General features: G+C 39.6%; 1 protein-coding gene across 5 annotated transcripts in view; it reads left to right on the top strand.

Moving 5' to 3' along the window:
* Positions 1–304: 304 nt before the first annotated feature.
* Positions 305–24,620, top strand: part of SACS (sacsin molecular chaperone) — a 62,761-nt gene continuing 38,445 nt past the window's right edge. For 2 of the 5 annotated variants that reach the window (XM_075050723.1, XM_075050727.1), the window contains exons 1-2: positions 1,535–2,235; positions 19,074–19,630. In XM_075050723.1, coding sequence (XP_074906824.1) covers positions 19,608–19,630 — 23 coding nt within the window. In that variant the 5' untranslated portion in view covers positions 1,535–2,235; positions 19,074–19,607. Of the gene's footprint in view, positions 613–1,534; positions 2,236–2,327; positions 2,440–3,554; positions 3,580–5,764; positions 5,883–19,073; positions 19,631–24,620 lie in introns of those variants that run through there. The other 3 variants (XM_075050724.1, XM_075050726.1, XM_075050725.1) reach the window with 3 other exon arrangements.

Here is a 24,620-nt window from a genome sequence, read left to right on the forward strand (position 1 = left end):
AATTGTTTGTGATAACACAAATAATTTCACTTACTATCAGATGTACTTTAGCATGAAACGGGCTTCTTCTCCGTGGAAGAGTAATGTATCCTTTTATACAATGCTGCTGATGTCTCTTAGTGTTTGCAGTGTTACTTTAACCTTCAACATGAGAGATGTCAGCCTCAGCTCCTTGGCAGGAAAACCGTTTTTTTAACCAAAAGCAGCAGAGTCACAGTAAAGTCCAGGAGTTCTCTGAGGATGAGTCCTCTGTCTGCACAAAGCTGCAATAGCACTGTGTTTTCTTCTCGTCAGTATTTGTTTTCTCTGCCTCTGCAGGCGTTACCCTGTAGACAAACTATTTCTAGCGCATCTTCTGTGCAGCCAAGGACTGCAGAGGGAAAGAAGAGGTCCAGACTCCCTAGAAATCCCTAATCTCACACTTTCAGCCAGCCCTGAAGCTCTTGTGAAGTGCTATGTTGGTATAGCGTTTTAAATGAAGACTGACAGGGGTTGGAAGGATGTGTTTCTGGCTGTGGGTTGCTGGACCACGGCGAGGGACAGCACTCTGCGCTGACATGAGGAATTCAAAGCAGGAGGACCGGCAAGATTAGAAGAGCTCTCAAAGGAAAGGTTTCTTCGTTTTCCTTGGTGTTTTGGCTGGGATAGAGTTAATTTTCTTCCTAGTAGCTGGTACAGTGCTGTGTTTTGGATTTAGGCTGAGAATAATGTTGATAACACACTGATGTTTTAGTTGTTGCTAAGCAGTGTTTACACTAAGTCAAGGACTTACCAGCTTCTCACCCCTCCCCACCAGCGAGCAGGCTGGGGGGGCACAAGGAGTTGGGAGGGGACACAGCTGGGACGGCTGACCCAAACTGGCCAAAGGAATATTCCATACCATAGGACATCATGCTCAGTATATAAACTAGGGGTAAGCTTGCTGGGGAATCGCTGCTTGGGAACCAGCCGGCGGGTGGTGAACAATTGCATTGAGCATCACTTGTTTTGTATATTTTAATTCTTCTATCACCATTAATATTTTCCCTTCCTTTCCTGTCCTATTAAACTGTCTTTATCTCAACCCACGAATTTTACTTTTTTTTTTTCCCCAATTCTCTCCCCCATCCCACTGAGGGAGGGGAGTGAGCGAGCAGTTGCGTGGTGTTTAGCTGCCTGCTGGGTTAAACCATGACACTTGGAGGACAACCTGCCAGGTTAACAGGTTAGAAATGCCTTAAATGGGTCAATCTTTGTTTCTGTTAAAGGTTGTATCTGAGATCCCTGATTGTTCTGAGGTCTGCTTTATGCAGAGTTGATCACATGAATAGGAATATGAATGTGAAGTACGTAAGGAGCTAAATTTTAAAATGTTTGAGTGCTAACAGCAACCTGTGCCAACTTGGAAAACAGAAACCAAACTCAGGATGCTACTGGTAGCACATGGACTTCTGAGTTTTGATGTAATCAGCACCAATGAAATTAATTTAAGGCAGTCCTAAAAAGCATGAGCATAGCACACTGTTGCTAAAGGAAAGAGGCAGAAGCAGAGCAATAAAGGTATTTATGAAAGCTGCTACATAGACAGAAGTTTTCAGAGGCGACTTCTTCAAATAGTGAACATTTTAAATGTAAACATTCTTTGACACAGCAGGATAGTTCAAGCATGAAATAAATTGGTAGAAGATCTGTTGTTTCTGTTGTATAAGCTGAAAGAAATGCAAAAAGTGAAGAAATAATGCAGCAAAACGTCAGGAAGTAAATTTGAATTAAATAGAACAAACCACAAAATTGGATCTGTTACAGGAAATACTTCCAATACATCTTATGCCTTGAGTAGTATCTTTTCAAAATATGTTAATTTGCCCTTCTGCCTCGGTACCCTTCTCCATCCGATGACTACCCCGTGCCTGCAGCTTGTATTGCGCTCCTGAAAGCTGAGGTTAGTCAGGACCGTATCTCTTTAAAAAAAAAACACAACAACCCCACACACAAAGAAAGGAAAAACCCACGGGGAAGGGGGAGCTAAAGCCTCTGCTGCATTGGGCTGCTCGGATACATCGCAGCTGCAGCAGCGGTCACGCATCCCTCTGCAGCCTGCTGATTTTGCAAACGAGGGGGAAAAGGATCGTTTTGCGGTCCAGATGCTGTCGAACACAAGCAACCAATGGAAGAAATGGCACAATGAGCAGACAAGCATGTGGAAGCAGTTTATGAAGAAATAGTTAAATCCTGAGCTTTGTTCCGGCCAATGCTGTAAGTACGAGCTCAATAGCAGATCCCGTGGTCACTGCAGTTGTTTGTGGGAGGTGTTTTATGGGCATCCCGATGCTTTTGGCACTCACGGGTGGAGAAAGCGTTGACTGTGACACGTTTAGTAGTGTATTTAGGCAAATAACTGTATTGTCTGTGTCTCTACAGGATTTGGGGGTGACTCAGGAGCTGCAGTGCGCTGGCAGGGTGGGTGAAGCATAGGACTTTGCACGGGAGCTTGTTCTCCTTCCCTGATGGCTTGTCTGGGCTCCGCTCTGTAGATGTGCTAGCAGATTGCTGCAGTACCACCCTCCCTGGGCAAAGGCCTCTCTCTGAATTTCAGCGCTGCCTTCAAGCACTGGGATACACAATACATTTTTTCATGCTACAATGGCTGACTTAATTTTAAAAAAATCCTAGAATTACTTGTTACACAAACTTACTTCATGCCAAGTGCTCTAGTCTTAATTTTTTCTTATGTATGCAGTTGTAGAAAGCTTATGAAATTCCAATAGCTTTGTGTGTTACCATTGGGACTGGTTCTTAACATAGCTCTCCCCAAAAGAGTGCCAAGTATGATTTATTACTCAAAGGAATGAACATTTTCCTATCTTTGGTCTGTTTCTAGCTGAAGTAGATGTATGTATTTTTAAATGTAAACATTTGTTCTTATGGAAAACCAGTGTCTTATTCTTTGGCAAATGATTTGATGCTTTTTATTCTGCATATGCCCTAATGATCTAGTACAGCTTTTAAAACAAGCAAAAAAGCAGAGCTAGAGCAAATTTACTGCACTGTGTTTCTCAGCAATTTTTTTTGGTAATCAGGCAAAATTTTTTATTGTAGCTAAAACTATGCATGTCAGCAGAGCAAAAAAACCTAAGTAATGAGTATTTTCCTTGTTATTTTACGAGAATATCAATTTTGCTTTCATGTGTCTAAGTACTGTGTAAGTCCATGGTCATTTGCTCTAAACCAAAGAATATCATCTAATTGATGGCCTCTGCGGTTGTGCCTTGGTACTTACCCCAGCTGGTCCAGAAACCACTGGGAGATCTTGGTCCAGTAGCAGGGGAGGTAACAGCAGGGTAGTTGTGATGAGCAGACTCACATGTTAAGGAGGATGAGTAATTGATGCAAGGAGTAATTTTTTGTGTGCATCTCTCTTGGGACCTGGCGGAACTGCAGCTCCTGATGCTGATGGCTGCAAGTAACTACACACTTCTGCCCCATGAGGCCGGTCACCTCAGTGGCGACGTAAGGCAGAGCCTCCCTTACGCTGAGGAACCCACAGGGAAGTTTTCTCATCATTGCTTTTGGAGTTGCCCTCCCCTCGTATTCTCAGAGGTATTACTGCCCCATCAGCTGTTTATTTGCAAAACAACTTCTTATTGCTTGCTATCAGAAACTGAATTATAAGAGGCCCAATTTAGCCCTTAATGAGCTTATAACAAAATACTGTTACCTAGGGAGTACTCCAGCCGTGAATGTGAATGCTGAGGCTGTGGTATTGTCAGTGTTCATTCTTGTCCCTTCCTCTCCTGTGTCAGGATTTTCACCCTCCCAACACCAAGCAGCATCTCTGCCTGGAAACAGGATTTCCAAAGATTAGGAGAGTAATCATTTGCATTGTCATGTAAGGGTTGTAAGAATACAAAAAGAATACAAAACCCCAATCCCACATAGAGAATTTCTGTTCCCATACTGAAAATGTGCAGGACCATGACATAATTTAATTAGATAAAATTGTTTTAAAGGCTGCCTACTGTCGTGTGAAGACAGTGGGAAAAGTTCAGCTCCTGTGTACTTCCATTGTTTTCAGCAGAATTACACCGGGGTGAATTTGGCATTTTTGGGGCCAACTGGAAAACCTTTTCTTTCTCCGTCCCCCTTGCTTAATTGTTTTCCTGTTTCCCAGACATGATTTTTTTTATGGCCTCCAGGGCAACAGGCCCAGATTCATAGAAAAATAATACAAAGGATCTAAGATGCCCAAGTTAGGACCGTGCTTGCCTGAGGCTCCCTGTAAAGTCAATGGAAACACAGGAGCACTTCCAGGAAAATTGATATACCCCATACCTAAAATTAGCCAGTGGTCATTGTGCTTCACAATGTTTGGGGGCTGCTTGGACTCTGCTCTCAAAAGCATGGTTTCTAAAATACTGGATGAGTTTTTTATGTTAAAAAATATACAAAAGTGTATAATAATACATTTTTTTTTATAATCCAAAAGAGCATTTTCTTGAAGAGTTTAAACAGTGATTAGCTGCCCAGTTTGTTTGAACCCTTGGAATAACACACAGAATTGAAAAAAATGCATGTCAGATGTTGAAGTATTTGAACTTTTGGAAGATTTAATCTTTTTAGAGATAAGTTTTAATTAGTTCAGTGATATTTTTTGTTATACACAATTATTCAGCAATTATTTCTGCCTCAGTTAAGAAATATAACAAGTCGCACATTAATTTGGTGCAGTAAGTTTTCTCAGTGTATTTACTGGATATATTTTCATTTTAGCAGTCTTGAACTAAATCTTTAAAAGGGGTGGTCTAGTTTAGTAGCATTTTTCTTCTTCTTTTTGACCAGCTCTATAGAAGACAGTCATTGCTTGGAATTTTTAGCAAGTATGTTGTTGGTTGTGATGGAGGTACACCAGAGCTGTGTGAAGAAGGAAGGTTTCACGCTTCCTATGAAGACCTACATGTATTTATGCACAAAGAAGTGTGTAGCCATGAAGGTCAGACTAGAGATAAATGTGGCTTAGTTGTCTTCCCTAAACTTACCTGTAGAAATTTTCTCCACCCAAGTGAAACCAAAATAAGGCAGCATTTCTGGTAGGCGATGATTAGGCTGAGGACATGATGGGGCGGGTGTTTTGAGCTCCTCTGCTGACGTCTCAGGAGGGTATGAATGTGCCCCAGGCTCAGCAGTAAGGTTTAGCTTCTTTTTTCTTACAGGAGAATGACACAGCTGGTTGCATATCCCAGTCACCACCTATTTGAGATAAGACAGCTGGTGGAAAATAGTAAAGGTCAGAGCTCTGGTCTCCCAGGAAGAAGGAAATAATAATGTTAGTGTTTAAATTACCAGTCTTAGTTAAAGCTTCAGTGAAGCAAAAGGAGCAGCTTGCACCTTGCTTTAGGACACGCTAATTTACCTGGCTGTCTCTTCGTTAGTTATATATGGTACATGGTGGAGCTTTACAGCATTAACAGCAAAATTATTGTCGGGTTTTAACTAATGTAAGCTGAGATCCTGGAGAACATGATAGTAGCTTCAGAGTGGTCTGATGTGCTTTACAAGCAGGCACCAGCTGTCGCCGAGTCCTGTTCCATAAAATCATTCGCACTATGAAAGAAATTGCTGATGTCAGGTGATATCTGGAAACCTGTTGGGAGAGAAGGGGAATTGCAGTACTGTGCTCTCAATCCTTGCTTATGCTACCTGCACTTTCCCCATAAACTGTCCCCTGTAAACCTTCCCCTTCCTTCTCAAATTTCTCCTTCTGTATTGTTCTTTTTCTCTGTCCCAGGCCAATTCCTACGTGAATTACCACTTCTGATCAACTGTCATGAGGTTTTTGTAACAGCAGTGTCCCCTGCCTGCCCCAGTCCTCCAGCAGCATCTCACGTTTCTCCTCCTCCTCAAAGGTGAATTTGGAGGCCCTGGCCATATCTGTGCTGCTAAATAAGACAGCTAGGGAACAAAAATCTGCTCAGGTCCTTAGTGCTCTCCTTTGTGCTCAGAGGTGCAGCCAAGCTCATGCCTGCACGGGACCAGGACGAGCACGTGGTGAGCCATGCTCCCTGTCTAGAGCAGTCCATGGATGAGAGCAGACTGTGCACTGGAGCGTGATTTTTGCACTGTAGAGTGATGCGGAGTCTCTTTCCAGGTGCTAACAAGTAATTTTCACCTCATTACCTTTATGTTTGTATTGGACTGGCATTGGAAACACTTCCCTGACTCTTGGCATAGGCTTGTGTTACCCCAGCAGTCCACCATGCAGTATCTCAGCCTGACAGTGTTGATCGACCACAGCAAATTAGATTTAAGAGTTGAAGAACTTTAAATGTTTTCTGGTTTGCTTTGGTTACTTCTGTCAATGCTAAACACATCTCTTTAAATCATATTGGTCATTTCATGTTTATACAATGTATGTATATGTACATGGGGACTTCCCCAAAACAGCAGTAGTGGGGTGGAAAGCTCCTCACTTTGGGACACGTACAATTATATACAATAAATATTTGGTTACATATGTTAGAGAGCACTCCCTTACTGCAGAAAAATGGATCATTAGACCTGAAAGAGCTTTTTCACCTCTTCTGTGATGCCACAAAAACTGATTTATTCCAGTTTCTCGTTAGCTGTGACAAGGATGATGTCAGACAAGTTGTGCATGCCCTGTCTTATAAATAATAGATGAGAAGGACCATGTCTCCTCTTTCTCTAATGGATCAGCGTTACAGCTGGATGGAAAAGGCACCAGATTGCTTTATGGAACATAATGGAGTAATAAAATTGCTCAGACTCAGTTGAGTGTATTGATCCCAGGGGCTCCTGCTTGCCCCTTCATCTGGCATTTCTCATCATGTTGTAAAATACTGCTTTGATTAAAAGGAATAACAATAAGCTTTTGAAGTTTTATAAAAAATTAGAAATAATAGAACAAAGTGCATGTTCTTGTTGGTCTCCTTAAACCCTATAAACCTTCCAAATACCCTTTCAGTGGAGCTTCGTTTATTAATTATTAATTTAGCAACTTCAATCTGAAATGTGCTTCTCATTTCTTTCTTTCTATTGCAATGCTTGCAGAGAGCACTTTGTTGTTATAAGCTCCTCATTAATGATAATTTTCACTAATAAGGTGCTGTTTAATCAAGTAGTTCAAAACACTCTGCAAACACTCATGAATGCAGCTTTACGATACCCCTATTGCTTAATATAGCTGCTGGTGAATAATGTTATTTGTTTCATATGCTGAAAAGTCCATATTCAGTTCCTTGGTCTTTCAGTGTTAGGCCACCTTTTTAGCCTCTTTAATTAGGAAAAAAGAGCATTGAAATACCTGTTTAGAAAGTAATACATAGAGTCAGATATGTTGTGAAGCAACAGAAGAAAAGATGTTAAATCATGGGCACACCACATCTTGGTGGAGTTCCTCTAAGAATATTTTTCAACAGTTGTTGTCATGAATGGCACCTGCTAAGCAAACATGCTACATTTCAGTGCTTTCACACAGGTTTGCAGCATCAGCAAAGGAGTTAAGTATTCTCAGCTTTTAAAAGATTTTCTCCCCACTGTCTTGGCTTGCTGTATTGACCCAAATCTCTGTGTTGATCTTTTTTCTTCTGCAATATTTGGCATTCTTAGATGAAAATTTTCAGCATAGTGTGTCCCAATTTAGAGACAAGCCCTCCTACTTATAGAGAAGAAATTAATATAGATAAATTTGCTGCTTAAAAGCATACTAGTCATAGACAGAAAATACCATACCATTTGTCATTAATTTGGGCTGACAAGCGGCATAGAGATGAAAATACTTCTGGTCATGTCTGTCAAACTCTATCCATACTTGTACAAGTATGCAGTGAACTTAAGAGCCTTTTCCTGCTGCTTTTATAAAGGAACAGGCTTGGACGAACAGAAGAGAAGAAAGCAAATGTATTTATTTTTTACTAAGATCAGTAACCGAAAATAAAATTTGGCCTTGCAACAAACACTTCAGAAGTATTTATCTGTTGGTCTGAACAACACCCCTTGCCAGGTAGAGAAACAGTGCTCATCAGAGCTCATCTGGCTTTCAAGTCTGTTTCCAAAACAGCTCCCTGTACTTTGCAGCAAGATTTGTCTGGCTGCTGTGTGGAATTGTTCTGGAGAAAGAAGACAGCCTACAAGATATTCCCCAATTCTTGCTTATGGACCGGTCTCCTTGACATGAGTTATGGAGGCACACAGAATTAAGTCTGTGACAGTGAATTTATGCTATAAAGGTACTGTTTTTACACAACCTAACCATCGTTATTTCAGGCCTTTTGACCTAAAAAGAACCCTGCTGTTCCTTCAAAACTCCCCCACATCTGCCAAGGCCACAGGGATGTCATGTAGGACACAGAGACCCAGGAGCAGAGGTATGCGCTGGCTGCGTAGCCCAGATCTAGCCTGGTTCTGACCTGGAGCACACGTGAGTCAGTGTGCTCCATTTAGACCGGGGACCGGGTCCTGCTTTTGGGGCAGAGGGCTGTAGTAGCGTAGACAGTCTAAGCGCTGTATATGTTTCCAAGACGGAAAGAGAGGGTCCCACTGGTCTAAAGGCTATATACATTTCTGTAAATGTAAATGGTCTTTTATGGGCAGGATGGGAACTCATCTCAACCCTTCCGCTCTGCCATATGGTTGCCTCTGTCTTTATCTTGTTGCGGAAAGTAGATTTTCTGTCTGTGTTGGATCTTAAATATTACAGTCTCCTCTTCTGTGCTTTTGTAGTTACAGTCTTGACCTGCTGATACTGACCCAGCTGCTGTTGCGCAAATGATTTTCCTGACGTGCCGCTAGAGCAAGGCTGCCCTGCTCTATGCTTTTCTTGATTCCTCTCCTTTCCTAAGCATCAAGCATGAGCTGCCTGTCCTTACTTTCAAAGTCTTTGCAACCATCATGCATGCTCTTCTCCAGTACTGTGAAGCTGAGCTCCCTTTTTGCTTGGGTAATAATGTTCTAATGTTCCCATGTCATTTTTTCAATTGAACCTCTCGGTGTGTTCAGAAGTTGCTACATGTTGATCTGAATCAAGTGGGGATGATGAGGAGGCACTGTGCAGCTTGTGTCTGAAAAGACATCGCATGACGTGGCCATATGTCCCTATCAGCTGGTGCTAATGGGGAGGACGGAAACTGTAGTTGCCTCTATCTCCTCCCTGCCTTTCCTCATTACTGTCCTCTTTGAAAAATATGTTAGAGAACTCCGGTTTGGTAATGAAGTATTAAAAAGGGACAATCTTTCAGCTACGCCAGTGTTACGGCATCACCATGTCCTGCTTCAGGTCCTGCAGGCTCTGTTCCTAGGACTGTGATTCTGGGGTCGGTACTGGGGTGTTGCGACTGTCATTATTAGGGGATTGGGAACTGCCGTGAAGGAAACTTTCTGAGACACCAGGCAAGTCTCCACACTTCAAGCAAGCCATTTTTTACTCAGGTACTGTAATAACTAAATACCAAGTCTTCATCACACATGCCAGTCAAGCCCTAGGTACAAGATACTGTCCATCTAATGCTGCCTGGTTGGCCCTGATGGCCACAAGCTTTGATGGCTTAGTCTCTGAGGCTGAGATGGCCAGACTTGAGAGCTCTTCAAAGAGGACAGCCGGAACTGAAGAGGGCTTCTTATGTCTTCTCCAAGTGCCACTGGGTATTGCTGGAGTTTATATACACTTTTCCGTAGGTCAGGACCAGTCTGGTCGAAAGTAATGACTCCTCTCCTCACAGGTCTGGTCTGTTCATTCAGGTGCTGTTACGTATTTGCAGGCTGGTTGCCGATTATGTGATTCCTTCTATATAGTTGCAGATTGAGTACTTTTATTCTAGATTTGATACTATTATGCAACTATACCAACCAAACAGCTATTACAAAATATTTTGCTTCCTGCTCTAAATCAGGCAGTTCTGTGGTATGTGGGTGCAAAGCAAAATGGATGTGTTTCACTTTTCTGCCTTAAATTGGGCAGGCCTCAGTGCAAGTAAACAGGACAAAATCATCAGCATTGATATTCCCTGCCAGCTGACTGAACAACAGACTGAGCTTCTGTTTTAGACTACACTAAAACAATTTTTTACTTAATGTATTGATTCATTTTTAGTTTAGACCCATACATTTAGCAAATCTGAGAGGCATGAGTAAGCTTTCTTTAAAATAAAGCTTTGTTGACACTATGTTGACAACACAAAAGTATTCCCAAACCATAAATACAAGATCATTTTATCCAGTTCTGTTGGAGAAATTAGGAGTGGATACAGTGAGCTGGTAACATGCCCCACAGGCCAGTGAACACAGTTGCTCTCAGATAAGAGGGTAGATGTGAATTTCAGAGCTGAAAGCTTCTCCCCACCCCTCCCCAGCTGCCATCTTCCAGATAACACAAATTTAGACCCTATCAGCTTAGATGTCCCAAGTGATTGCCAGGGCTTGGCTGTGCACAGAGGAGCTCTGTGGGATTGGAAGGGATCTCCTGGAAGAAAGCAGTGCTCTGATGTCATAGGCTGTGAGAGCCTTTTTTGGAAGAAAGCCAATCAGTCTCCAAAGCTGAACACTTTTCAGTGTTTGCATCTTCTTTTGGAGAGCTGCCTGAGAACCTCATTGCTTTATGATTCGTTTTTCCCCACTCTGGGCTCAATTTCTTCTGGGATAATTTAACCCTATATTTTTTTGTGCCCACAGGATCTAATAGGTTAAATAGGACTTCTTCTTTTCCTGTGCTCATTCATCTAATAGATTTACAAAGAATAATCTCACCTTTTCTTTGCTATCTTTTCTTTCATTCCCCTTGGTTATAAAGGCCAGTTTTTCTTAGTCTCTGCTTAGAGGACAGGCTGTTGATTCCCTTGGCTGTTCCTGTGGTTTCAAGTCATGTCTTTGGGAACTCTCATTAGCTTCTTATTATCATCTGCCATAGAGCTGGTTCTGTATCTACCATTATTGTAATAATTTCCATCTTTTCCTGCTTAACTGATAGTTTCAACATGGTCAGTGTTTCTAAACTTCAGAAGGTGAGATTTATGCCATTTCCTTTCTCTGGAAGATAATTTTTCAACAGAAGATATTAGGTTGACTTCATATTTTGTTGTATTTTAACTCATTTTGCATTTGCCTTCATGTCTTTAATTAGTCTTTTCTTTCTAAAGCCTTGCACACTATTGATGTTGCACAAAGGATCTCTAGTTGCCCAGATCACTGTTTCCCAGTCATATAGTACTAACCTCTGTTTGATTTATTGATAATATTTCCTCTTAAAACTGCAGTTTTGTGTTCCAGTGTTCTTGGACAGAGAGAATCTAGTTTCTTCCAACTAGAGTGAGTTAACTTTAACCCCTACCTCAGTTGTGGAATTCCAGTTTCGGCACTTTTTTTCCACTAGACATGTCATCTTGGTCCCCATATTGAATGTTAAAAAAATAGGGAATGCTACTTGCCTCTGTTACATTACCTCTGTTACAAGTTGTGTATGAGGCTTTCTAAGTTAAAAGGCCATATCTCAGATTGTGCCCAGAAATCATTTGGAAGCTGTTGCAGAGTAGGAGGTGCATCATTCAGTGAGGTGGTACGCTGCACACAACCTGCAGTCCAAAACTGCTGTGAAGGTCCCTGACATGATGAATCAGAGCTCAGTTCCATCAGATGCAGTTACGTCAGCAACACACACTCGTCTCACCTGGAGATCCCTCAAACCCGGGCTGTCTGCCTATCTCGTATCTCCCGAAGGAGAGAATGACTTGGCAGGCTCATGATGTTATCATGAGCTCATCATAAGCTTTCCAGTAATTCAACGTGAAAAAAGCTTCTTTGCAATAGTAATTGACAACAGGGTATTAGGAGAAGGCTTGGCTTCATGAATCTTCCTTTGAGAGCTGCTAACATCTCCCCCTCCATGAAAGTACTGGGAATATTATGTAACTGTAGACTTGAAATTTCCTTGTCAGGCTTTTGTCAGTCAAATGCAGATTTCTGAGTTGTAGGTCTGATAATTTCAATCCACCTCAAACCTTAAAGAAGGAGATACTGCAAAACACATTCATGCAATAAATAAATAAATCACGTTTATGTATATCTGATACAGGTTAGTGTTTTGTGGCTATCAATCTTGCCTGAATCCAAGTATCTGTAAACAAAAGGGCTAACCTCCATATAATAATGAATACTTATTTAATGAGAGAAAAAAAATTAATTCAGCACTTGAAACAGCTTTGCTTCTCAGGACTTTCAAATTACTGTGATAAGCAATTCTTTCCAATTTTCATTTCAATTATAAGAATAATAATGAAAAAGACCCTGAACTGTCCTTAGAAGACAGAAAGTCCAACTAAGAACACAACTGCTCCTAACAGCAGGCTAACATCCTTCCTTCCTGGCCATCTGTGCTGCAAGGTGATCAAAGACGAAGATGCTAGGCCAGAGAAGGTAGTGAGGCCATATCATATTGATAGCTGAGGTTACACAGTGTTCAGGTAAAGTCTAAACCAAACATCAATTCATTTTACTGATTGAAGACATTTTTTTTTTAAACATCTGAACCCATCTGCTCTGAACTTCAATGTTGAAGTAAGATCAGTAGGAAGATTTGAATATAGCTAAACCCTTCACTTGAAGGTAAAATAACAATTATTTTAAAAACATTGTGTGAAAGGATAACTTTCCATATATATATGTATTACTTATGATAATTATTTGGGGCTTGATTTACTTAATAGGTAAGAAATTTTCCTAAGTATATTTTTTTCTGCTTTAGACATTTAAACATAGATAAAGACTTAATTATTTGTGATCATCTAAAACAAATGACACAAGTTGTATTCTGAGTCAGTATACTTAAGCCCGAACTGCCTGTTAGTAGTTCACAAGGTAGGAGGAAAAACAGATAAAGAATTCAGATACCAAAGTTAGGTATTCAGAATTTAGGGCATAATTGACTTTATGGTTAAATAAATATTCTTCCTAAGTTCATCTTTAAAATAAGTTCATTTACTGTTTCATCTTAAGTGCATTTCTGCAAAGTGCACTTCAGGTGCAGTCTGAGACTTCATGTGTCTGTTATAATGGTCTTCTGTATACAGCACTGGAAAGTGCCTTTATGTAACCATGAAGGATATTTGATTTTCCTTGTAATTCAGCCACTAGTAACGTTGCAAAACAATAATCAAGGTGTGAGTTTTCCACGTTACTCTTGAAGAAAACTGCTCGAGGAAGATATTTTTGTAGCTACAAGAATCATCTCAGCAATCCTAACAAAATCTAATTAAAACAAAAACAAAGAGAAGGAAATCTGTAAAAGTACTCACTCCCCCCCGGGTAATCATATTTTCAGACCACTTGACCAACTACTTTTCCCTCTAGCCTTGTATCACTTACAGAGACTGACTTCAGCAAAAACTACTGCTGGCACAATTATTCTGAAATTTTAGTATTTTCTGTACAAGGGCTCAGTTCCTATCCTGTCCTTCATCTGGTTTCTCATCAGGGACTCATAAGACTGACGTCCCACTGCTAGATAATTCATAAACTCTTGTACTGGCAAGTCTGCACAGAACAGTGTGTTGCTATGCTGGATGGTCCAGGCGAGCTCAGATACTAGAAATTATATAGCTGCATTAGCGTTCAGCTCAGACTTAGTGTACCCTGCTTTAGAGCAAGCAGAGCTTATCAATTAAGCTGGGTATCTCTAAATGGCATTGTATTGTGCAGTCAAGTCATAACCCATATTCCTGCTATTTTTTTCTCTGCTTAATAGCCCCATTGTTCATATGTTTGTGACTGCAGAGCTCTTTAGGTTTCTGTATTATGGTTCGTCATCAGCCTCAGTTTCCTGTTTCACTGGAAAACCCATTAAATGGTTCAGAGCTAACTCTAAGCACAAATGGTTCTCCTTCTGCTTGTCCTTTTGTGTGGCACTCACTGCTTTCAGTTTCAGAGGAGAGGTCTTAAAATCTCCAAGTGCCTGGAGAGCAGCAGTGAGGTTTTAACCACATGGCTCTTTTCCTCAGTTTTGTTTTTCTTAAGCCTTTTTCTCCAGCTGCTATGTATTGTTGAGGAATCACTCTGAGACATTTTCACTGGGGATCTAAGTTTACTTCATCGGAATTTGATGAAAGGATTCTTTATGGATGATTCAACTGCGCAGCCCCAGATGGTTACTGTAAGATTATCTGAATACCACAGAATCAAACTGTTAATTAGTCATATTATTACAAATCATTTTTAGAGCTTTCATATTGTTGCATGCAGTCATACTTCCTGAGTCACCTTTTCTATAAGTGAAGTATTGCAAATCTTGTGTTAAGCACATTTACTTGTTGAGAATTGCGCTTCCTTTTTCATTTGAGAAAGAAACAGATGAAGTTGACACAGGACCTATTTTTTGGTTTCAATTAACTTATTATTCTTGAGAATAAGTATTGTACTTTTTTTGGCCCCTGAGACAAATTTCCTCTACTCCATGGCTTAGGGTAGCGGTCAGCTGATGTATTTGGTCCAAAAAAACCAATGACTACAAAATTTGCCCCATTTTTCATCTGTTAAATATTTTTATCCTTGTACATATATGTCATATTTCATCAAAAAGGAACAATGCCTAATGTGCCAAATGCATCAAAATCATCACACTCTAGAAAAAGAATCAGTTTTGTACAGCTACTATCAATCTGTCCTTTATATAAAAATCTACAAGAGTGCAGCATTTTTATTCATGATAATATTAACAGCATTAACAATATAGTATTCATAGTATTAATACTATCAATAGTATAAATAGTATTAAAATGTCAGTATTTTTGAAAGCTTTTAGTTTACTTCTGATCTTAAAATTGTACGTGATAAAGCATGAAAGCTCATGTAGTGCATAACAGTATAAATGCAGAGCCATACACTTCACCAATGGCACTGATTTATATCTGCTGATGGCCTGGACTACTCATTTCAGTTGAATTTGCTACACCAAAACTGTCTAGACAATAAACATATTAAGGACATACCTACTTCCAGCATTTTTAGCTTGCTGGCACATTATTATTTTACACTGTATCAGGTCCATCTCAAATTTCTGCACAACAGCTATCTCTGAGAAGCAACTCTGTACATTTGTGTGGTACCTGCAGCTGCGTGATAGCCTTGAATTTAATTTAACCTTTGATAGAAATGCATTTTGAACCTAGCTAGTATACTTGTGCATTGTCAGGAACAATTTGTCTTCTCAAAATTTTGATACCTGGGTGGTCTTTTTTCAAGGTTTAGCTGCTTCCTCTGGACTGTGCACTAGTCCTTGTTGTATTTGTAGCGAGTGTGGTCTAGTCTCATTCAGAGCTACTGCTGCTATTGCATGGAGTGGGATTTTAATTATGAGAATTAAACCTGTCATATTCTCCTGCCTAATAAATCCAGGAGAAAGCAGAATTTAGTGAAACAGTGGAGCCATTCTGTATTTATAATGGTATATAGGAGATTACAAATTAGACCTGAGATCACCCCTACTACTTGAGATCAGATATTAGACCTCGAGCATATCTGGTTTCCAGCTTGTTCTGCCTCTCTTGATTTGTCAGCCTTCAGTTTTGCCAGGTATCTTTGCTTTTTCCCTTTTAAAAGGATGTTTCTCTCACGCTAACAGATTTAGAAGAATGAAGGTGTTTAGTTTGGGTCACAAGGCGCATCTCCCTGTATTTGCTGGTAAAGCCACTATTGGTAAAACCAAAATGATGCCATATGCATGAGATACAAGTTGTACATTTTCATTCAATTTACAGTTTACTAAGAAAGCATTTTGGGGCGAGAGTGAAATGCCCTAAAACAAAAGAGGGCTTTCCCCCCATCCTGTTTACACATGGACTGTTTGTATCTGTGATACTGAAAGAAGCCATGATTTAGCGTGAGGTGATTGTGCCACGGCGTATCCTTGAATCTTGAAGACAAATGCTAGGGACAGCCAAGGTTACCCACAAATGAAACAGATGGACGGGGTACCTTTGGCTGTGTACATCCCACTAGTGACCTGGCCACGCTGCGGCTCTGGTCAGCTCAGCTTGCTTTCATGCTATGCTGCTCACAACTGCTCTCCTGCTTGAGGATATATACCTCCTGTTGTTGTGGTCTTGTTTATTCCAACAGAAGTCAGCATAAGCAATAATGGTTTTGTGATCAAATTGTGCTTTTAAACTGTATAAAACATAAATTGAGGATTAGCTACTGCTGTGCTTTGTTCACAAATTTTCTCCTCTAAACTTCGGATTGTGTTCAGTAATTCTGATGGTTCTTGCATGCTTCCCGTGCTGCCGGATGGAGTATTAACAGTTTTGTTTTAGTTGTTATTGTTGAGGAAAGAAACTCAGTGTATGTATAGTTTAGACTGTATGTAGTAGAATGTGAAGTTTAGACAGATCCCAGGATTAAAAGGATGGATGAAAAGTGAACAGGTAGATAATCAGATAACCACTAATGGTTTTCACACTAGAAATTTCTGAAACAGTATTAATATATATGTATCTACCTGATTTGCAGGCAAAATCAAGTATTTGCATAGCTATGTCTGTGGCTTCATACCTACAACTAATCACAGGCATTCACAAAACTGAAGACTGTTTTTACAGGTTGACTACTAAACTTCCTCCACCAAAATTCAATTAAAGACAGACATAAAATCCTCCAGCAAAGGTGTTTCCTTTTAAAAACTAATGAATCCCACAGTAGAAAATTGGCACAGGCAATGGTTGTAACTTTTTTTTCCCCAGGAGAAATTTATGGTTATGTCTATACTAATAAATTAAATGACAGAATGTTCTCGGACACTGCAGCTCAATATCATATAAGGCTATAAGGTAACTGTATGACCATCTCAGGGACTGAAGAAGTGTAAGGTCAAGAAGTTAGTGTGCCAGGGTCAGTCTGTATCTGGTATCTGACAGCCAAGTTGGCTCTCTTTCTTACCATGGCAGACAACATAGAGATGACTGTGTCAAAATCTTTCTAGGATTGTAATGTGACCTGGTAGCAAACTGACAGCACCATTTGGTCACATCCATGCTGGCAAAACCAAGCTCCTTCGAGGAGTTTCAGAATGATTTGCCAGTGTAGAGATGTCACTTCATGCTGTGATATAACTTGCTCTTCTGCTAAGCAAACTATTTATTGAATTAATAATTTTTAGCCTGCTTTCAGGTACTTTGGACCTATCCATTTCCTGGACAAGGTGTCACTGTCAAAAACCCTAGAAGGTTTTTTCATTTTCGTAGGGTGCATCAGTACCAAGAGCAAGTAATATATAAATTCTTTTGAAACAAGGGGCTTTTCAGTGTCCTGGGAGAAATACAGCAATTACTGACTTACTAAGATAATGGATTTAGCTAGAGTCTTGTCAGCATGCAAGTCATGCACAGTCCTATGTGCGAAATCATGCACAAAATTGCAATGAATTAAAAAGCTTCCCCACAGCAACATAATAAAGGACAATCTTTGAAAGGCCAAGCCCAGAAATAGAATGCAGTCTGAGAAAGTGTGTCACTCACTAATTATGGATACGCTGTCTCTTAAAGTCATAATTAGCTTTCTATCATAAACCCATTTTTTCTTTTTCCTTCCCCAAGACAATTGAAGCTGCTCAAATAACTTTAAACATTTTTCATGTGTGATTTTACTAATGATGTTTTAGGGGAAACAGTATAAGCTGGCCTGGTCTTCCAACTATGGCTGCACCACGCAGTGCCAGGACCCACTTGAGCCTGGCTTTCCATGGCAGCCAAAATGCCTTTCCTTGGTGCTCCCCTCCCAACTGCAACCCATTATGCAGCAGGGCTGCAACGGTTTTACTCTCAATGGAATCATTCATACCTGGGCAAATGAGGCTGGATTTGCATGGCTGTTTGCTTAAGTCTGTATGACTTAACTATGGAACTTTTCTTTGGATCACATGCTAGATATACATCTCAGCATCTGTGGAAACAAAATTTTATATTGAAGCCATTTAGTAACACATTATGCTAAGTTAAATTCTCCGTGATGCTTTTCATGGTAAACATGCATTCAGAATTCATCTTCAGTCTATATACTTTGATATTTCATTTACTAACTGAGTAGGTAAATTCCTAAGTATTAAAAAAAAATAAATATATATATTCAAGCCACGAATTCTACCATCCTTTCTTTCATACCATTGGTATTTCAATATCTTACTTACATAATAAACTAATTCGCCTTTTGCAGTTTAGCCACAGTTGTTTCCCTTTCTGGGTCAAGAAAGAATGTCTCTGCATCACTGTTTGAAGAGGGACATATGCAACTGCATATTATGAAAAGACTTGCCAACACCATCAGAGGCTCAGAGAAGCCTCTGTTACATTTGCACAGATGCAGAACAATTATGGAATACCACTGTTGTCCTCCCAGCTCTCTCAAACATATCTTCCTTGGGTAATAACATGTATATTGAATGAAATGTTCTCTGCTGCTTGACAGCACATGCCTTGCCTCACTTACTTACACACTGTTCTGGTGCTACAAAAATTCTATGTGTCAGCTTGAAGGAAATAGTTCCTGAAGGTATGTGCAGCATAGGGTAGATGTTGACCTATATAGCTGGGAGTGGGGATTAGTTGGGAAGACTTTGAATCCTCCCTGTGGAAAGTCATTGCAAGCTAGTTAATCTCTTCCCCAAGCTGCAAACCATTTGAACAGAAGGGTAAAATGCTTCTCCATAAATGTTCTGCCCAGACTGTTGTTTTCTCTGATGGCATAATTTTACATCAAGGCTGAAATATATATCCTAGAACCTTTTTTTTTTAAGCAGATACTGATGCAAAGGAAGAAATGGAAAACCTGCCCATTTATTGAGCATACTTACAGCTACATGTGTTATTGTACTGATTCTATGATATCATACTGGAGGAGAAGCAGGAAACCTCACTGCTCTTTTTCAGTTCTCCATGGGCTTACAAGTACTGTAATGCACAAGGCAGTTTATAATTAGTATCATGACTCACTTAATACTAGTCACTGCAACTATGCCCTCAGGGGAAATGACTTTTCCATACCCTTCAGTCCAATTCTTTTTGTATTAATGGCCCACCCCTTTTCTCTTGTGTCTCTTCTTCCAGAACTACTGAGCTGATATTAAGAAGTGTCTTCTAGCAGGTGTGAGGGAGAAAACAAGTCAGACTTTGGCCCTCACAAGTACTCTTCCAAGTGTGCCTGCTTCCAGAAAAAAGGAAGACAAAGCAGAAACAGCAGCTTCCAGAATTCTACTGCGTCTCCAGAAGTTAAATATAAATAAATTGGACAAGATCATAGCCTGAATTCAGTTAAAGAAACTAAACAAGACCTCCTTGCTTTCTGAGACCTATCCTGTTAAGTCTGTTCCTGATTATGAGAGAATGAACTTCTGTGAACAATTAAGCAAGTGGCTTTAAAAGAAAACTGGAGAAGTAGCAGCTGGTGAGACACACAGACATCTTTGGTAGTTCAGGGATGGAGTGAACACTGAGTTGAGTTTCACGTGCTTGGGCTTTCTAGTGTCCGCTGAAGAGATGATAAGCCACCAAGCAAACAAGATTAAAAAAATAATTTGCTAATTTATAAATCCGATATCTGCTTCATGTTCCTATCAGGAAGATATCAAAGAAAAAGAGACAATGGAGATCGAGGATAAGAACAGGTAAAAAAAATTAACTCCTGAAAGAACTTTCTTGTTAGGCTAACATGTTCTTGCTCAAACCCTCATGGTCAGTAAGTTAAAGACTGAGTCTGAAACTTGCCTAGTGTTTGTACAAAATTGCCACTTTTAAAGGTGAAAATAATTTCTTAAGTTACAAAATCATACATAGGTGCCAGGTTCTGCTGCATTTACTTATGTGTATTCTCTATGAAATTAAGGAGAACTGCTTGAAAAAATTAATCACTCCTGTGAGTAATGGATTCATAGTCTAACTTTAAATTTACATGTACAGTCTACATTCACTATAGCATTTTCTGAAAACAAGTGAAAGAGAAAGTTTTCTTCCTGCACTTGCCCAACTTTGAATTCAACATACTGTTTTACTGGGAAGAGTGTATAATCTCACTAACAGCTAAAAAGCAAAGCAAGTTCCTTGGGTGAAGTGTCTAAACAAATCTTATGAGACTAATGCTTTTTTAGATGTTAAGTTGTAATTAGAAGTGTTCTTATTTGCTGTCAATGGGCCTGCAGGAAGATGACAGCCTCCACCCTCAGCCTTGCAATCTGCAGAATCCCCACTGATGTGCAACTCTATAACGTGCAGCCTCTGCTTTTTCCTGTCTGTTAAGAAGGTGGGCTTTGCATTGCGTTAGAAAGTTGTTAGCAACAGCTGACTGTTGTTTCAGGGTTTGTTCCACTGGCTTCCTGGGTAATTTTGTGAAAATTCAGTAAAGTTACGTATTTCTATTGCAAGGTGACTGGGATAGAAAACTTGGGGGTTTGAATCTCTCTTTTTCTTCTAGATTAGTTAACTAGGCCCTTCTAATGCAAATTTTGTACATCTGGAAATCTCTGAGGTTTAGACATTGCACAAAAGATCCATGCAGCAAGCTCTTCTATAACACAGTAAAAGACATGAAGGTCTCCTGTAAAGACCTAGACTGATGGTCAACTTGGTTGCCACCAAGGACTGAAATGGGACCAGAGATGAAACTACAGAACTGCCAGGGACAAGAGCTGGAAAGTATGGATTGTCCTAGGTTGAGCTGCAGGGCCAACGTCCAAGCTGGAGACTGTGCATTGGACAGAGGTGGGACTGAATAAATCAGGCTTCAAAGTTGTAGCCAGGGAGAGGCAAGCAGACTTGACTTGACACATACTTGACTTTTACATGTGAAAGACTCAATCTGTTCTGCTAAAAGCAGATTTCTTGCAGTGAGCGTTACTCATGCTGCCAACAATTTAAAGTTCTATATTTCAGTATTGACATTTCTGGATATTATTAAAAGATGGGCTTGGTTCCACGAAGATCATAAATGACAAATATCCTGTCATGTCAGTTATGTAGTGATTTTTGCTCATTTGGTTCCATGCAGTTTATGTTTTTTATGCAAGTCTCAGTTAAATTTGCTTTCCATTAGACTATGTAGTGATATTTCTGAATCCCCATTGGAATTTTTTTTTATTTCAGTATCAGGCAATTATAAAACAATTACAGATCTCAAAGATTTTGGTACAGTATTTTACCTGAGCTTCAACTTTAATATTGATATCGTACCTAGCTATTTTTAATGGTAGTCAAGTGTCAATTTTCAAATTGGCATGTGTGCAAAATTACGGCTTTAGATGCCTAACTTGAAGCTTAGCTTTAGCAGACCGTTGTGCCCTTGTGATGTCGCACCAAATTAGTTGGCTTCCTCCGGCATGTCTTTAGTTCACTGCAAATAGATGCTTTTTGGGGCAGAGCCAAGCTTTTATGCTTTTTATTTTTTTGTACAGTGTCTATAATAACAAGACTGCAGTCCCAGCTGGAGCTTCGTGGAGTTTGTGCAATATATATAAAGACAGTAGCTAAAGCACAGACTTCCAGTCCAGGTTTTGACTTTGAAGTTTTAGAACTTTTCATTATATATATTTGCTACTAGTATGTTAATTAATGATAATAGGGGTGCAATTCCCTTAACTTCCCATCTTAATTCCTCTATTAACACACAGATGCAATACAAATATTAAAAAAAAAAGCTTTTCTAGCTAATTAAAAATAACTTCTTTTCCAGAAAGGCTTCATTGATTATGCTGTACATGGGTTTTGCTGCAATGCTACTTTGCGTCAAGCACATGCTGCCATTAATCTGGTTGCTATGCATCCACAAAAATCTTTGGGTACTGAAATGCTTTAAACTGTTCCATGACCAGAGGGAAGGAGTGAGTGCACTGCAGCTCTTGCAGTGCTGATGCTCAGATGGGATACAGTCACAGTACAGCTTTAGTTACCACAACCCATCAGCTGCTAATCCAGTCTTCACTGGCTGTGAAACCCTTTACTACTGCAATTTTTTTTTTCTTCAGTGTGGCTACTTCTGTTCAAGATAGGCACAAGCAGGCTAATTGAAGAGAAGTTAACACAGGCTTAGTTAACTTTGCACTTAAGTCATACCCATATTTCAATAGAGATTTTACATAGATTATAATAATTGACATTGTATCTAATCAACTCTTTCCATAAGTATATGTAAATATGAATACATATGCGTAATAAATAAGTATACAGTCTGTTGTACATTTAAAAATCTGCTCTGGAGCCTCTACAGGTACCCTGTTCCCCATCTCACTTTCCTTAACCTTTGTAGAAAACTCCCTTGACTTCTACATTTCCTGCTTCTCTTGTGTCCAAATATACAGAGGTACGCCAAGGGGCATACTGTATCTGTTCTGTCACACTGACAGAGATGTAAACAACAATGACGGCATTTTCAAAAGCACCCTGCCCGCAACTAGTGAAAGTTTTACCATCCACTTCAGTGGAAGCAGTTAGGATGTCTTTATGTCTTACCCTTGCTGAAGCTAGAGGCTAGCACACCCTCCATGCTGAAGATACCACAGCTGCCTTGTGCTTGGTGTCTCAGCTCCATCAAAATGAGCTCAATTAGCTCAAACAATTCAGACAGTAAGAATTTGTTAAATTGGGTAATACCATCTGAACCAGGCTAAGGGGCAATTATGTAAGAAGTTCCACCAGTAAATTGGAAAGAAGAGTGAAAGATGCTGTGGGTGTAGGAGGCTGGAAGTACTTGATGTCTTACCCCACACTACTTTATGTAGGACAGGACATAGAAACACATGATTCTCTGATTCCCAGTGAACAATTCTGCAACTTTTGTGTATGAGCTAGTGTTTGGAGCAGCAGCTACTTGCAGCTATTACAGTTGTGTGACTGGACTTGTCACGTAACCCAGGAATCCCTTTCACTTCTTCTCTGTGTTTTCCCAGAAGAGGATGGATGCCCCGTGTCATTTCTTCCCCTTTTCCTCCCTTCCTCTCACTAGGCCTTACATATGGCTCATGTTTCTTCCTCTGTGCCACCCATCCTTCTGTTGTCTGAAGGATAAATTGTTGCTTGTATTTCTGTATGATACCGTGTTATGAAGGAGACAGTGCTGGTAAAGAGCTAGCATTATCTGAGAGGGTATTACTGGGTATCATCCACTATCTGATGTACAGATAGTTGCAGAGGTGCTTGAAGTTGTGGCTTTTCATAATTTAAGAAAATTACGTCTTGTAGTTCCTTCTGTTTGATATCCTAATTTCCTCCATATACATAGGGCTCTGTTCACTGATGCCTAGAAAATATTATGAAACTTTGCAGCATGATTAGATGCAGTATTCAGAAGCAATAGGGATGGAGAAATACTTCTTAAAATGTTTAACGCATGTATAATCTCGGGCCACTGATCTCATTTTAGTTATTGAGCAGATTTTCCTCACTTACGTAGAAAGATAATAGCTACATTAAATACTCTGGAACAAAAATAAGAAAAATGTCTTAAGGTAGTATGAAAAAAAATGCCTTTGATAAGCTGATTACCGTGTGTCCTAAATGGAGGCAAAAAACCTAGGCCTGGATTCATTATGGTGTTGAGGAACCTACATTAGGCACTGAAATCAATTTGCAAATTTAGGCTCTGCTTTTTTGATCTTTGAAGGTTAAAGTGGGTGTTCTAAATCTGGCCTCTTTATTGGCACTAAAGGCTGTAAGAAAAAAACACCAGTAATTTAACATATTGCTTATTAAAAAATGTATGCTGACAGCAGTTCTTGCAACACTGTACTCCTTCCTAATGCAATTCTCTAAAGAGCAATTGAGGAGTTTATTTTTGTCACTATTTTGGTTTAATCTTTTGCATAATTTGAAATGCCAAGCATTATGTACTGGTATTTTGTTATTTGTACCATCTGGAATAGAAAACCCTGTGATTCTTAGCAATTTAAATTTGTGGAGTAATGGTTACTGTACTATAGTTAAGAGTAAGTTTAGGTCCTCTCTTCGGGGACTTAATTTAAAATGGTCTTTTCCTAGAGGTAGATCTAACAGGACATTTTACTTTGGCATTTGAGAAGATTTTGAAATTTTACCATTTATTTGTGCCATCTTGCTCTGCTCTTTATTTGCAAAGAATAAACTGAAACAAGTTTTATAGGTCTTTTAAGTACTTTCCATTAGCATTTGCTGAGTGCCATCAAGGAACTGGCTTGAACATTAAAGCAAATAACTGCAAGATCAAAATCATTAGATGGAAATAAATGGCTGTTCCTGGCCTCTGTGCCCTTAAATATTTTGTTTGTTTTTAGTAGTATTTCAGAAGTATCCTGTTCTTTTGATATTGACATTTAAAACCACATCAGCATGCAAAAGGAATAAGATAATACTTTCCTCCTGTTCTTTAATATTTGACTAAGCCATGATCATACAGATACTTTGCTTAGAAGCTGCCTATAGTGGTTTCACAGGCGGAATGCAGAGTAGAAGTATTGATTTAAACTCACTGCACCAATCTATAATAAAGTAGTTTCAGCAAATTACTTAAATTGTGTAATGGATTTTAGGGCAAAACTAGATTTTTTTTTTGAATCAAATGCTTCACAGGCCAGAGGGGTTTTTTTGTCATTTGTATTAGACAGGACTATAACCATTTCAGTGATTTCTTTTAAG

Source organism: Buteo buteo, chromosome 18 (genome assembly GCF_964188355.1).
Source record: "Buteo buteo chromosome 18, bButBut1.hap1.1, whole genome shotgun sequence".
Taxonomy (NCBI): domain Eukaryota; kingdom Metazoa; phylum Chordata; class Aves; order Accipitriformes; family Accipitridae; genus Buteo; species Buteo buteo.